This window comes from Corvus cornix, chromosome 8, assembly GCF_000738735.6.
Source record: "Corvus cornix cornix isolate S_Up_H32 chromosome 8, ASM73873v5, whole genome shotgun sequence".
In the NCBI taxonomy this organism is placed as follows: domain Eukaryota; kingdom Metazoa; phylum Chordata; class Aves; order Passeriformes; family Corvidae; genus Corvus; species Corvus cornix.
Window position 1 is genome coordinate 12,320,205 of NC_046338.1, and position 15,315 is coordinate 12,335,519.

Consider the following 15,315-nt stretch of genomic DNA (forward strand, 5'->3'; position numbering starts at 1 on the left):
CTGATATGTCTTAACAAAACTTTTTATTAACATCAGTATCTCCTAATGAGATTTTCAAAATCAGATTATTTTAGTGAATGACAAATACACTGGCAGTAGGACATATATTAATATGACATGAACATTTTCTAATATAAAAGGACTTATCACAGCAGTGACTTAGATAAGCAAAACTGAATAACTGTCTTACTGAATTTGCAACATGATCAAAACAAGACTCTGAAATAACAATCACTTCAAGCAAATGCTATTCCAGATATGTAACATGAACTTTCTTCAAAGAAACACAAGATATTTCAATACCGGATGTGAATATTTTCTGTGTAAGAATACAATTTCTTTTGCTGTTTGCTATTTGAACAAAGTAACTCTGAAATAGATGACTGTACATCAGCAAAAGGATAGTATTCAGCTGACCATAAAATGTATCTAAGTATTTTTTTACTAAATAAAGGATAAGACATTATTCATCTCCCAGCCTTTCTTTTCAAAATAACTATATAAGTACCTGCAAAGGTTTTAAATTTGAACTGAAGACTTAGGATGCTATTTAGCAACCAGGAAACAGCCTCTATCAGCGTGAAATTCACAGTGTGAGAGAACTGTCTCAATACAGTATATTCATGCTAATATTCTGCTTGCTGTCAGTTCTGATACCTTATAAAGCTGCCTCCTGAGGCAGGACCTGAGCTCCTGCAGATTCCCACTGAGACCCTGGAAATCTATGGGACTTCTTAATATAAGAAGGACATAAATTGAATGTCCATTCTCCCAATTTTGTGCTGGTCGTGAGTGTCCATGTTTAATAGTCATAAACTTCAGATTGATTATGCTGCTTCAAACTCTCCAGAGAGAATTTAAAGCAGATTTTTAGATGCCAAGGTTAGACAAATGGGTGGCAAAGTATTGTGAGACAGAAATTCAGGGCCATATGTTTACTGACCACCAATGAATGGCAGATAAATCCCACAGCAGTCTTAAAGTGAGATTTAAAATGAAAAGCAATGCTCCAAAAATAAGCACAACAGACTGTGTTTTTGGAACAAGATACTTTGCTGCATCACTGCTCTGTAATACTGCAGAAAGGACATAAGGAAATTCAAACACATATGGGAGGAATTTTGTTTGCTTTGTGCACAATAAATTGTGTGTTTGCTGAACAAAACCAGGACAACCTAAAGGAGGGTAATGCGTGTAGTTTGCACTAAAATAGGAACATAAGGAATGAAAACAGAAGAAAGTATCAGGTAAAACACTAAATTAAAATAGCACTTACAACAGAGCCACCTGAGGACATCAAAACAGCAAAATGAGTCAGATGATTACATTTGCATGAGATATGAGTGGAGTTGGAATGTGTCAGCTCACAGCCTTCTGTAGCCCAGTTGCCATTCATTGTGTCTGAGTAGTTCCAAAATGCACATTTAATGTCTTTATCTGCAGTCTGGAACAGAAACAAGATGTTTTACTGATGGCAAAAGGCAGGATATTTCCCATCAAGAGACCTTTCTTACGCTAGACTGCGCAATTCATTAAAAATTGCTTGTTATCTTTGGAAGGTTGAGAAATGAAAAACACATTCTGCAAGGCCTTTTCCAAGCAATTAAAACATGGCTGAGGATGGAAGCAATTTATCCACACAGCTAAAACCCCACCAAACATGTAGTCTAATCAGATTACTGAACCCTTTTGGCACTTGCAAAGATGTTGGAATTTTTACCTATTGAAAACATTGTTATATATACACTTGCACCTGCTGAACATGGAATAGATTCCAAGGTTACAGCCACATTGCTTATCCATTCCAAATGAGCAGTTCAAAAACTGAGACTTATTCTGTGCATTTTACAAAGCAATCTGGGATAAAGCCAAGGTCATATCACACCTGCTATATCACCTGCTACACAACAGTGAAGAGTAAGACTGTTAGTATTATTTAGTACAGTTAATGCTTACTAAATCTAGTCAAAGATTAAGTCTCCACTGTACTATAGGCTTTTTAAATATATCGAAATTTATATAAAGGTGATTTCTAACTCAGAAAGGAAGTAACAAATTTAAAAGCTATGTAACCCAGGTTAGAACCTTGTCCCATTGCTCACCTCTCTACAGAGCTGCTTTCTTGTTGTGTTTCTGATGATTCTTTGTGCCAAGTAAGGTGATTGTCTACATATGAGTGTAGCCAGCAAAAATCTGTATTTGCTGGAAGTAAACCTCAGTTTTAAATAAATGTGTTCAGATTTCAGAAATAACAAAGCTTCAAAACTATAGGTTCTGCTATTATCCCCTAATTCCGGGTCACCTTTTCACATTAACCTTGAAGCATTTCTTCTCTTCCCAGTATACATGCTTAACTGTCTGATAAACTTCCAGAAAAATCCCCACCTAAGTACAAAACAATCAAGATCCTGTAATATGCTCTGGTTCAGGCATCTACATTTTATCCACGCTACAACCCAGCAAAGATGGCATTATTGCCCTTGTTTTAGTCCCACAGCAATTTTCCTCTGTATCATATTTAGTATATTGCACTTAAGATGTCACATTTGAGATTAATCTTATTAGAGTAATAAATGGTAACCTCACATCAGCAAACAACAGAATTATGTCTTAGTTTATCATATGCTGCAGGTATGCTTACATCACATAAAATGATTAGCTAAGGTTTTGTTTTACTTGAAGTTGATAATAAAAAACCCCCTTACCTTGGCATACTTTAGGGTAAATGTTATTTTCTCAAGCTCATAGAGTGTAGGTGGATTTGAGCTAATTGCAACAGCTATAACTGCTGAGCTTACTGTCTGCCTCTGCTCTGAAGGATCTTTGGAGGAGCGGTTTTTGGGCGATGAAAGAAGAGAACCGATATTGCTGTACCGCAGAAAGACAACTGCAACAGTGCCTATCAATCAAACAGGCCATGGTTAGGAGTTTGGGGGTTTTTATGGGAGAACAAAATTGAAGACATTAAGGAAACAATAAACAATAGACATTATTGCTGCTATTGTATAAAATATGCAAAGCAGATGGAATCTTTGTGGAATACTTATAAAAAATGTTTTAGAGACAATGAAATATAGCTTTATTTAAAATAATGTAACTGGAATTAGAAATAAAAATGTGTGTTCGCACTGGCAATATTAATTAGATATTTACATATATATTTTTCCTAGAATAATATATGCTTGCTGCTGTTCTGCAACTGGTTACACACATGGTGTCAAGTCATAAAGTAAAATGTGTCAGACCTGAAGTAAATACTGGGCCTTTCTGAAATACCTGGCTTGCTTTGATTTCCATTACAGCAGACCCAGGATGGAATACAAGTAGGGAAAAAGAAAAAGGTATTTTAGGATACAGTGCTGATCTTAAAAATGTAGTGACTTTCTCCCTGGTACCAAAATAAACCAAATTTTTAGATACTGATAGGTGGTGAGATACAGACTAGATGGAAGGTGAGGATTTAAAAAATCTTTTCCATGTTTATTAAATTATGTGGTTTAATTCCAGAGCTGTTTATACACATGTCTCTACTTAGTGATGACAGTAGTTTAAGTCCTTTCTGTAGCACTCTCAGGTACATTTGGGTCCTGGTTTTGGTACTAAAGATTTGGTACTAAAGATTTCATGTTCTTGCCCCAGTGAGCTACTCTCTGAATGGAAAAGATGCGCCAGTTTTTGAAGTAGCACAAAGGGTTGAAAGGGCCAGTCCAAAGTCATAAAGCAGACCTGTGTCTTAGAAAAGGATAAAGCTCAGGTCTGTGGTACCAATATCCAATGTGAAAACTCATTGGATACTCACTGTGCCGCCGGATATGTTACAAATATCAATCTTGGGACAATAAAGGGGAAAGGGTGATAAAATACCTTGATCCTTTGTAGTTAGCAGTGTGGAAATTCAGCCTTGATAAACTTCACATTTGGCTGTGTTCTAGTGGGTACAAGTCTATCCAAGGTGTTTATTAACCCACCTACTCTCCAACCTTTGTTTCTTACCATTTGGATGAGGTTCCCTTCTCTTCTTCGGAGAGATCTTTATGTAATCTCCCCCTGTGTATACGTGAGGGTGGATGTGTTTCATGTGGTGTGAATCAAAAGCAAAAACCTTGAGTGCTGTAAAAGAAGAAAAATACTGTACAAATCGCAGCTCCATTATGGCCTACCACAATTTAGAATGGGGTTAATAAATGTGCTATTGGATTGCATAATTACTATGAATTTTAAGACTCTACTATCAGGCAAAATATTTCAAGAAAGATGTCATTAATATAACATGTTTGTTTAAATGTCTATGTTTTGTTATTTTCATGCATACATTTTGCTTTCATACTTTCTACTCTTTCCATGAAAAATATAGTCTCTTATTTACCTTGCCTTAAATTAGGTACTGGGAAAAACAATGTAGTTTACTTTGGGAAGAGCTATTGCTTTATTAAAAATGTATTTCTGAAAGGGGCAACAAATCACAATTATAAAAAGAAAAGCATAAAATTCTCCACTGAATAGTAACATTTGATAAAAGCCAATTTTTGAAAAGTATATATTTTATGGTTATCTATCCACACTACCAAATATACATTGCACTATGAACTAATGATGTGTCTTGTCAAAAAGCAAACAAACAAGCATCACCCCTTAGGACAAAAACTACATTAGAGTCTATTGAGCTCTTTACTTGCTTCATTACGGTGCTGAGTTTCAATCACCCAGGATGGGAACAAAAATAAGTCAATCAGGCCTTTTTAAAAAAAACAAAACAAGAGTAAACAAATGTAAAACTTGACTGATGGAGGAATATCACTAAGCTAGACCATCTGCATTGCTTATAGCACAGCACACAAAAATAATATAAGCTATTCAATAGACCAGCTGTCAGAAAATATTTGTCAGGGCATAAGAAATAGTTTTCTTTGGCTAGAGTTCTGAAAAGCTCATAGTTCAAGAGCTTGCACCAAAAGAAGCAGTAGAGAGAGAGGGATGATGTTGTAGGTCTTGTCCCAAAATAGTTGTGTGTGGCACATGTGAGACCTGTGAAAAATTTATTCATGCTGAGAAACAATAACAAAAAATGTTAGTGTTTGGGTCCAATCTGGAAATGAGCTCGTACAGTTTACCATTTTAGAACAAAACCAAGGAATATAATCATTAACCTTTCAACATGGGAATACCTCCCTGTTCTCTTTATCAGCTTTTTCTGTCACCTTGGTGACTGATATCTGCAGTTCCACTGGAGACTGCACCCAAATCCTCTCTTCTTGACTTTCATGGCCTCAGCTCTGTGGCCATGAGAGCCTCTGCTTTCAAGCAAGGGACGTATGAGGAGTGGGGCACAGGGGCTTTACAGCCAGCACCTGGCACTGCTCTGGACCTGCTGCAGACCCAGAGGTGCTCTGCAATAATGTAAGTGATCCTACAGAGTCTAGGTCATAGAACAAATCCCTCCCTACTTTTCCGTCACTCTGTCTAATTTACTTTAAGAAAGGTGGGGGAAGAACAGGAAGTTTGACCTGCCTTGAGACCACAGTAGGAATCTTTCACATCACGTCATCAAATGAAACAACAAGCCAGGGTGCAATACTGAAGGACTGTACTAAATCTAAAATAAGAAATCAGATCACATGCAGTTTGGGGACATTTAGAAAAAGAAAGATGAAAGGGTGGCCATTGACAAAGGAATCAGCCATGCTTTATTGGGATTTTCAAAAGTGGCTGATGTTAGCCTTACTCTACTCTCAGTGAAGGAATAGTAAAACTGTTATTACCACAGTAAAATCAGCAGGTATTAGTGGGAAGACACCAGGACACAGGGAGAAGGTAGGAGAGCAAAATGGGACAGCTGAGACTAACCAATTGTCCTCCTGGGGAATTCCTCTTAAAATGAGAAATTCCTGTTGAGTTAAAGCCACTCAAGACTGAATTCACTAGGAACAATTCTTATTCAAAGTTCATTTATAATAACTTCACTGAATCTAAAAGAGATAAAAAAAAATCTGTAGAGAGCAAGTCCATATTTTGTTTCACTGGTGTTTTTTATGCACATAAGATGAATAGGATAATTTTGTGCTTATAAAGTGAATCCAGATTGTGTGAGTATGGCCATAATGAGAGATTTAAAGAGAATCTGAAAACAAGTTCCCACAGACTTTCAATTTATTTTTGTGCTCTAGACTCAAGTGTTTAGTCTCTGAAAATTATGATACCTACACTGAAAGTCAGGTGTTAGTTATGAAAATCATACAAATTAACACCTGTGTCTTTCACATAACACCATTTCTAATCTTCATAATTGTGCTGAAAAATTCCTCAGTTTAATCCACATCTAAAGTATATCTTAGATTAATATTCTTTATCTTACCTATGTCACTTGCATTAGCATCCAGCTGGGTTGTCTTTTTGAAGCTCTGTGACATGACAAGTGTCGCCTGCTCTGCAGTGTGCAGCAGCTTAGTCAGGCTCTGCCTTTGGTTATCTACAGGTAAAGCTTCCCAGACTGTAATTTTGTCTTTTTGTAAAAAATTGTTCACAGTGTTGACCAAGACCTGTAAGTAAAAGCACGTGCTTGAGAAGAATCATATGCTATCTTTGGAATAAGGATAAACACCACAACTCCAAGGCTTGATCCACTCACGTTAATGGTGGTGTTTTGAAGGGCTTCATTGTCAGAGTCACTCATGGCATTCCACGATGAATAGGACAGTGCTTCAACATATGAAACAACTTCTACAGGTAAAAGTGGCCCCAAAGTATTTTTATTAATTTCTTGCAACTTCTCCAGAGGTGTTTTTAAATGACTAATCTGAAAAATGCCAGAACTCATATCTTAATGAAACAAGTAAAGACATATTTCTGCAGGTGAAAATCAATCCAATACAAACCACTGATTTCTGCTAATTAACATACTGGTTTATAAGACACTTGTGCATAAACACCCCTACTCAATCAACTGGTTGACCTATAAAGTATTGATGTTAAACATGTCTAGTATAACCTTAACAAGCAACCATAATTAAAAGAAGTCATGTGCTATCATTATGCATTTTTTCCCTACAGCAGCCCAGTTTTATTTATCCTGATGATCCAAAGTGGACTAGTAAATATTCCACAAAACTAATTAAGTTTCAGTGATATGATTATTCTGCTTCTGTATTAATCTATTGACTTCTCTTTTAAATTTTATCTGAAGAGGTGGGAACAGATGGGAAGTATTTGTATATTTTTAAGTTGTTTTTTCTCAAATGCAAATTATAAAGCATGTAGTTGAGTGAACTGTACTGCCTATTTCTCCTTCAGTGCTTCAGCTTATAAACTGCTAAATGCACTTACATAAAACAGCTAGTTTAAAAATATAGGCAGGAGAGGCTGACATGAAGATTGAGCTTCCACATTTCAGTCTCATGGCTGAATAAGAAAAGAATTCTTGCTTCACAATATTGAAATCTAATTAAGAAAACACCCAACATTTGATTTTGTATGATCTCTACTCTCTACTGTTGAACAGCTTTTATGGGGCTTACTTTGTCTTTGACTGCAACTGAATAGAACTGGAAAACAGGCTAAAAGTCTGACAGTTATTTACATGAAAGTATTTTGACTTTTTAATTTTAGTTTGAGTACATATTTAAAAAAATCCCACTCTAAGATTCTACTGTAACATTTGCACCTAAGTGTGATAAGCAGGTATTATATTTGATACAAGGTATTACATTGCAGGTAAACATAAAAAGTATGTTAACACAATGTATATATAACACTAGGTTAATAGGATTCTTTAAATTTTGATCTAGTAACAATCAAACTGCTTAATATCAGATGCAATCATATACAATTGCTTTTAATTTATTTATGCTTGTGCTTCATTTATCCTTTAAAATTAGACAATACCGTAGCTGTAGAATAATGAATAGTGCATTCATTAACATATTTGTAATTTTCTTCAGGAATCTCTGTTTCTGGTGAAAAGAAATGGAGTCCAGAGTATTTGTTTCTATAAATCCTGTATCACTTTACACACTCTCCTTTGAGGAGTAAATAAACCAGCGTACCAAGATGTTATGGCTCCGTTTTCTATTTAGTCACTTGTTGACATTACTTTTGTAAGCTATCTTACTGCCTTTCCTTCTGAACAAGCAAATAATTGCACATCAGTAAATGCAGCAGTGTGTAACTCCAGAAATTACAGAAACATCTGAGTGATTACCACACTTCTGAATTTTTCATGCATCATGACTCACTTTGCTGGAAAGAGAACACGTAGATTCCCAGCAAGTTATTATCATGATTAGAACATACAATCCAGTTCAAATAATTTGAAATTATTAAAATGACTTCTGTAAACATGCTTAAGTTCACTTGTATGCTTCAAGCCTTTGTTAAAAGCTGTTTAAGAACTATTATAATTGAAATAGCAGTTTCAAACAGAAACAATTAAAGGGTTTGAAAATTAATCTACAAACCAATGTTACTTACTCTGGCTAAAGTTCTATTAATATGTTCAGCTATACAGTCTCTGAATAACTCGCACTTGGCCTTTGGATTTTCTGTAGAAATAAAAAGGAAACTAATTCTACATTGCAGTTCAATCAATATTCAATATATACTAATAGCAAAATCTCTTGTCTAGGTCATTCTCCAAACCCCCAGCATTCTGAATTTATGCACATAAATCACAGCACACCATTGCCAAACTTCAAAGGCTTTATCTTGGTCAAGGTTATAGCATTGAATGAGCTGTTTTATTCAGGTGGAGAGTTTGGTCCCTTTTATGGGACTTCCACAGGTGGAGTAGAGACAGCTTGAATTTACAGAGAGGAGAACAGATCTGACAACTATGAGGGGGTAATCATTATTTCAAATGGATTTCATCACACTGTTTAACAAAAATATATTTACAAAATTATTCTATTCTCAGGAATTGTAGATGCCACAGCCTTGCCTCTTTTTCATGTCTTGCTGATTATTCTAACTGAAGATAAATAGGCACTGGTGGGTTTCTCAGAAGATATATCTCTATAATAACACATAAACCTTTATAATATCATGTACCTTGGCAGGAAGTGCCATCATTTGGCTTAAACTGCAATTTTCCTGTGGATGGTTGATAACCTTCCTTACAGGAGCAGTTAAAGCCTCCATCCACGTTTTCACATTTTGCATGATCTCCACAGGCAAGTGTTCCTTCATTGCTGCACTCATCTACATCTGCAAATATCGTGAGAAATTGAATTTTTATTAAGTATTTACAGACTAACACCTTGCTGCTTTGTTGATAATAGCCCCACACACTACAAGCAGTTTCATAATAAAATTTCATATAATAAAAAAAAGCAAAAAATAGACCTGCAATCTTAATGGCAAAACCCCTGCCAATTATAATGCTTAGGGATTAGAAGGCTAAATCATAATTGATCATATTTTTATACCACCACTTTTATTACTATATAATACTACATTGCTTGTGTTTTAAAACCATATTAATTCTATCATAACAAAATGGTTGGCATGATGCAAATCATCTGAAATCTATTTTTCAGAGATTAGACTAAATAGATTTTCTCAGCTCAGGTAGAAAAAGAAAAAAACAACCTACAGACTTGTCTTTTAAATTGCAGCTTTAAAAAAGATGCTGCAAAACTCACTCTGTCCATCTTGTTAATCTAAGAATTAAACTCTGTGCCCTTTAAAGTGCTTGGCATAACCTTTTTTTTTAAATCCACATTTAAATTACATTTGCCTAAAATGTCTTTTGTGCTTCTAAATAAATTGCCATTAGGTAGACAAGTTCAGTAACTGGGTGGGGCACAGTCCAAAAGTAAAACCAATGAGTTCCAGTAAGGGAATCCATGAATTGATTAATTTAGGAGAGCTGGGTACTAACTCCCTGGCTGAAGTACAGATTATTTTGCATTATTTGGTTGGCTAAGGATAAAGATCAAATAACTCAGTGGAGAAAGCAAACTGGGAAGTATACCAAATAATTCTGGAGAATGAAGTAATGGACTGTGAAGTGCTGGAAAGGAGAAAAAAGTGAACAGCTTTGGGACAGGCATATCTGAAAAATGAAGTGGTACATGAGCAGGTTTAAAGTAACAGCCTGAGAACCAACCTGAAGGAAAGGAAAGATGGCAGAGGGAATGGAGGAGAGAGGATGACAACTCCTGTCAAGAACTGGTATGATGCTTAATTTTGGAAAGAAATTGGTGGAAAAAAGAACAGTGATTAATTGATCAGTGGATGAGAAGAGCTATCTGAATTGATAGGAAGCCTCCTCTCAGCCAGATGGGTGTTAAGAACAAACAGAAAGCAGATATGGGGTGGCTGGAAATACACTATTAGCATATAGGAACTAGTTTTGCACTCTGCTTTTGATACAAGAATCTTGGTGCTTTTCAAAAAGGAGCACAAAAAGGATCAATAATGCCTGTGAAATAAGGTCATTATTAAAAAACGGAAAGCTATACTGCATGTATATAGATATATCGAGGGAACTCAAAAAAATACCTGAAGGATACCTGGGGGGCCATGTGTCTATTTGGACAGAGGTCTCCCTGGGATTCAAGGCTGAAGTCCCACCTCACTCATATATCTATTTTTCTCAATGAGCCATCAGCTCTGATAGGCTGTGTTTTAAGCCTGAGGTTCAAAAGCTCCCACAGAAAAGCTGTTCAGACTCCTACACAGACAGGAAGGAGATGTGGGGCTGGAGGTGCATTTGCCTTCCCCAGCACAACCACCGCTGTTCTGCAGGAAGAGCCACCAAGAAAGCAATGTGTTTGAATGGCTTGGTGCCAGCATGGAAGTTTAAAGCAGAAGGTTAAATTATGATTGTCTGCATTAGGGCAATAGTTTATTTCCATATTTAATGACCCAAATGTGTCTCTTTAAGGAACTGAGTTCTGCATTATCGGTATGTGTATGGTTTCTGTGACCTCAGTATTCATAGTCACGGAGCTAACCACCTTATACATGAACCAACCTGGCAAAAGGGAAGGAAAATAGTGTGATGTAGCGCTGCACACAGGATACCTCATAATTAAATGCTGTCATTTAAAGAAATAAGGCTAAAGTTCTTACTCTTGGCATTTAAATAACCTCTCACATCAGTAAATTATAAAGCTGTTTGAAACAAGTGGGTGTCTGTCAGTGCCTTGTTGTGTGACTCTGTATGAGAGACTTTGAATGAATTGAAGTGGCAAGGGTGAAAATCATGACAAAGCCAGTTTGTCTAACAAGAAAACACATCACCCTTAGACCAAAGATTTCTTTGGCCTTGTCAACTACATGGAAGACATGTACATCTGAACAAGCCATTCATCGTGTAATGGAGTGCTAAAACACCAGGAATTGACAACAGTCTTTGCCAAAACTTACAATAACCTATAAACAAAAAAAATAATATTTGAATGCTTTTCAGAATACTGTTACTAGGTATCAGGTTTCCATATGGTTTACTGATACAAGTATTTCAAAATTGTAATGCCATTTTTCTTATCATAGACTTTTAGATCAGTAAATCATTCCTTTGTTATTATTGGGCAGTCATGCAAATTCCTTTTGTAATTATATCAGATATTAAGCGTAATGGAGATTTTAATGAGAAGACAGGATTATCCAAAACAACAGCAGAAATTCAAGTATTTTGGCACATCTCTGGCAGCAGAACTGCTATTTAAAGTCTGATAGAGACACCCTGTTGAGTATATGCAAATAGATTTTCTGCAGTTGAGTTGTCCATATGGAATGAGTCCATATCACGCCTATTTAATTTACTGTTTCCAGAAGAAAAAAACAACTCCTGGATAACAAAATTAAAAGGCAATATGCCTGATCTTGCAAGGTACTAATCAGCTTCCTATCCCTTTTAAATCAATGAGATTTTCAGGGGCAGCCAACAGTTTGTGACAGTTGCAAGGATGCAGCTTTTAAGTTCCTGCTTTGAAATGCTGTGTGCAGTAGCTGTAGGCTTTTGTTTCTTTATATTTTGTAGCTATGCCTTTTTAACCAAATATGCAATTCTTGGACCACACATGGACAACAGCTTGCTAGTGCTTTCAGCAATCCAATTTTAGTGGAGCTTTGGGGCGAGGTCCCAAACTCTCCTACTCGATGTGCTGTGGGAACAGGAGTGGGGTGCCAAGGCTTGTGTGAGCAGTCTTCACAGACAGCATTCCTGAGCAAAGGTTGAGGAACAGCAGCTTTTTAAACAGATGAGCATTTGCCATACCTCTGTAAAAAAATCTCTGGCCCTTCAGTAAATATTCAAAACAAATCCTGGAGCTGAACTTTGATGCTTTTATAAAAGGTGCGATCAGAAAAATAGTATGTACAACACCACTTAGGCTAGTGTGAAAATAGATTTATAACCTTTTATTTTATTTCTGTGCTTTGTCACTCCTCATTTACTGCAGCAGGCAAGGAAATTCCAATTAAATTAAAAGTACTGAGAACAGTTATTATGTTCAGTCTTGCCAATTACAGGATTGTACCTACATCGCTTTGATTCTTCACCAGCCAGTCAAGACAGCTTGATGTCTACATTATACCTTCTGCTTATTAGTAGCTTGCAAGTGATTGAAAAGTCCAATTGCAAAGGACTAGATGTTCCCTCCCCGTGTCTCCATACTGTGGAAGGCAGCAGCACACACAAAGTAGAAATGAAAAAGGCTATGAATGGCAAAGGTAAAAGAAAAGTTAGCAATGTGGCCCAACGCCAGATTCCATCCACTGTACAGCTCCCTTGTCACAGCAAAGGATGAGATGGAGAATGGGTGCCTTCCCAGTGCTCTCAGAAATACCTGAAGAGAACTAATAGCATGTTCCCAGAAAAGGCAGAGTGGCGTGGATGTCACTTTCATTTCACAGATGGCCATTTTCACGTTTTTACTCTGTTGACATGGGGTGAAAAAAGTAGGTTTATATTTCAGTTTTTTATCTGCAGCTGAACATTCAATAAAATGTGAAGTCTAGGGAAAAGTATGGCTTTTACACAAATCAAACAATAGATTTTAATAACTCGCTTTCAGGACAGCAGAAAAATGTCTTCAGAAATGTAACATTTCTGCATTCCTATTTTTTCTTCTCCATTTCCTTTATCCTTCTATTCTCCTCTTTTTCCCTTCCTTCCCTCCAGTTCCTTCTCTGTCTGCATGTTTCTTTGTCAGCTCTTCACCAATTCTACCTGATAACATGCGTGAAATACTTTTGACCCTCAACTCAAAACTCAGCATTCTGACTGGATTAAGGGTGAACCAACCTTTCTCAAAGCCATTGTCCCAAGCTTTCTTTTAATCTACTGCCTTGAGGAACATTATCACTTTTTACTTGGGAGCTTACTGTAGTTTCCAAAAAGAGAACATGCATGTATGTGCATGGACTTTGAAAGGGACTCTCACACACAGAGTTGTGTACCACACTTGCACTACTGGAAAATCCAGATAGGTTTGAGGGAATAAACAAAAAGGATTCATAATGGCATACTCTCCAAAATTCAAACATTGTTCTTTTAAAGTTACTGCGATGTACATAGATACATATATTAAAAAGAAGGTTTAAGACTTTGCAGAATCTGAAAATATATTGTGGGGTCCTATAAACTTGTGTAGAATGGGTGCCTGGTAGTTCTGTCCTGTGATTTGTACTAAATAACTTGCACTGTATTTATGATGAAATGTTGGCATTTGCTTCAGCTGTCACCCTGAATACACAACTCTCAGCTGCTTTTGTGCAAGTCATATCTGCTACCCTCAGCAGCAGGTCCATTGGGTACAAAATACCCTATTATAGTTTCCCCGATGGATAAAGCCAAAAAATAATTGTGGATCAAAAGGTTGTCTTTAGGACTCACATCTTGGTAAAGTAATTGTTACACTTGTTTAATGAGAAAAGGTGCCCACAGGTAATTTTTTTATTTCAGTGTGAGTTTTGAAAGCTCTTGGCTCCTCCATGTGGATTTTCAAAAAGAAGTACTAAACTAAACCCTAGTAGAGGATAAAAAAAGATCAATATGCCCAGTAAAGAGGGAAAAAAAAGAGAAATTATCAAGCTAATGATAAGAAGTTAAAGTGACACAAAACCAGTCAGAGAAATAACTTTGAAGACAAACTTCTGAAGCTGAGGAAATATCATAACGTAAAAATCAAAACCTGGAGCAGAAATGGTGCGAATATTTACAGCTCAATGTGCTAACTGTCTCCATCCCAGCTAATTTAAGAATGATTCATAGCAGCTGGATAAAGCAGAGCACTTTTAGATGGATGTGAGCAATGGGCAAGAAATGTCGATTAGATCACTTTCTGGCTTAATATGCAACCACTCTGCTGATATTAAGAGCAGTAAGAAGAAAGGTTGTCAGCACTCACAGACTCACAGGAGATATACCTAGAATGAGACACAGTCAGCATAAAGGTGTAGAGGGCAATAGATTTATTTTTCATTTTCCCATTCCCTGAGGACTTTTGCAACATACAGAGAAAATTACCAGGAGTTTGAAAAAAAGAGAAATAGTTAAAGTTCTTCCATTCAGAGGAAATCCTAAAGGATTGCATGGTTGTTCAGAAATAACATTTTTCCAGAGAACTTTTCCTCCCCTGTAATCTTGAACATGTTCAGAAACAGAGGCTGATGAATGGCACAGGGGGTAGGAGAACCACTGATCTTGCTCATTGTTTTTGATAAGACTTGAAAAATTACCAAAATATCCCAACCAAGTTTCAAAACAAAAGATATTTGAAGTATACTAGGTCAAATGTAAAGAGAATTTTGTTGATCCAGATCTGACTGCAGACTATTTTGTCATTTTTTTTTGAGAATATCACCACCTTGCTCACAGATCAGTGAAACAGTGGCATAAGTGGGTGAATTGGTGATTTCCAATGTTGCCTTAAATATATATTTATTGTGTAAATCTGTGACATGTGGGTTTAAATGTATTGCAAGCAGAGTCAAGGTTGAAGTGTTACTGAAAGCAATGGCAGCTGCTCTGTTGTCAGGGAGAAGTGTGGGCCTGAGCTGGAACATTAAGTAAGCTTGTTCAGTCCAAATTGTAGGAATTTTATACCCAGACTCCAAACTTCACAATTATGAATGCATTTTGCTAGATTTCTATAATTAAGAGAAGCAATAGGAAAAGAGTGACAATGTAAAGATATCTGGCAGACAGTAATAACTTACCCACGCAGGAGGTTCCATCATTAGGAACAAAAATTTGTTGACCATTGCTGGGTTTGAAACCAGGCATACACGTGCAGTAATAACTTCCCTCTGTGTTTGTGCAATTGGCATGCTCTCCACAAGGCTGAGTAGCATTTTCACACTCATTATCAT

At 36.5% G+C, this 15,315-nt stretch overlaps 1 protein-coding gene across 1 annotated transcript in view; it reads right to left on the reverse strand.

Annotated features, from left to right (window-relative positions):
• ADGRL4 (adhesion G protein-coupled receptor L4) overlaps nucleotides 1-15,315 on the reverse strand; it is a 73,535-nt gene that overhangs the window by 20,512 nt on the left and 37,708 nt on the right. Inside the window, exons 3-10 of the mRNA XM_010409009.4 lie at nucleotides 15,163-15,315; nucleotides 9,040-9,195; nucleotides 8,464-8,534; nucleotides 6,626-6,793; nucleotides 6,353-6,536; nucleotides 3,994-4,110; nucleotides 2,706-2,899; nucleotides 1,277-1,444 (exon numbers count right to left, since the gene is read on the reverse strand). Coding sequence (XP_010407311.1) covers nucleotides 1,277-1,444; nucleotides 2,706-2,899; nucleotides 3,994-4,110; nucleotides 6,353-6,536; nucleotides 6,626-6,793; nucleotides 8,464-8,534; nucleotides 9,040-9,195; nucleotides 15,163-15,315 — 1,211 coding nt within the window. The remainder of the gene's footprint in view (nucleotides 1-1,276; nucleotides 1,445-2,705; nucleotides 2,900-3,993; nucleotides 4,111-6,352; nucleotides 6,537-6,625; nucleotides 6,794-8,463; nucleotides 8,535-9,039; nucleotides 9,196-15,162) is intronic.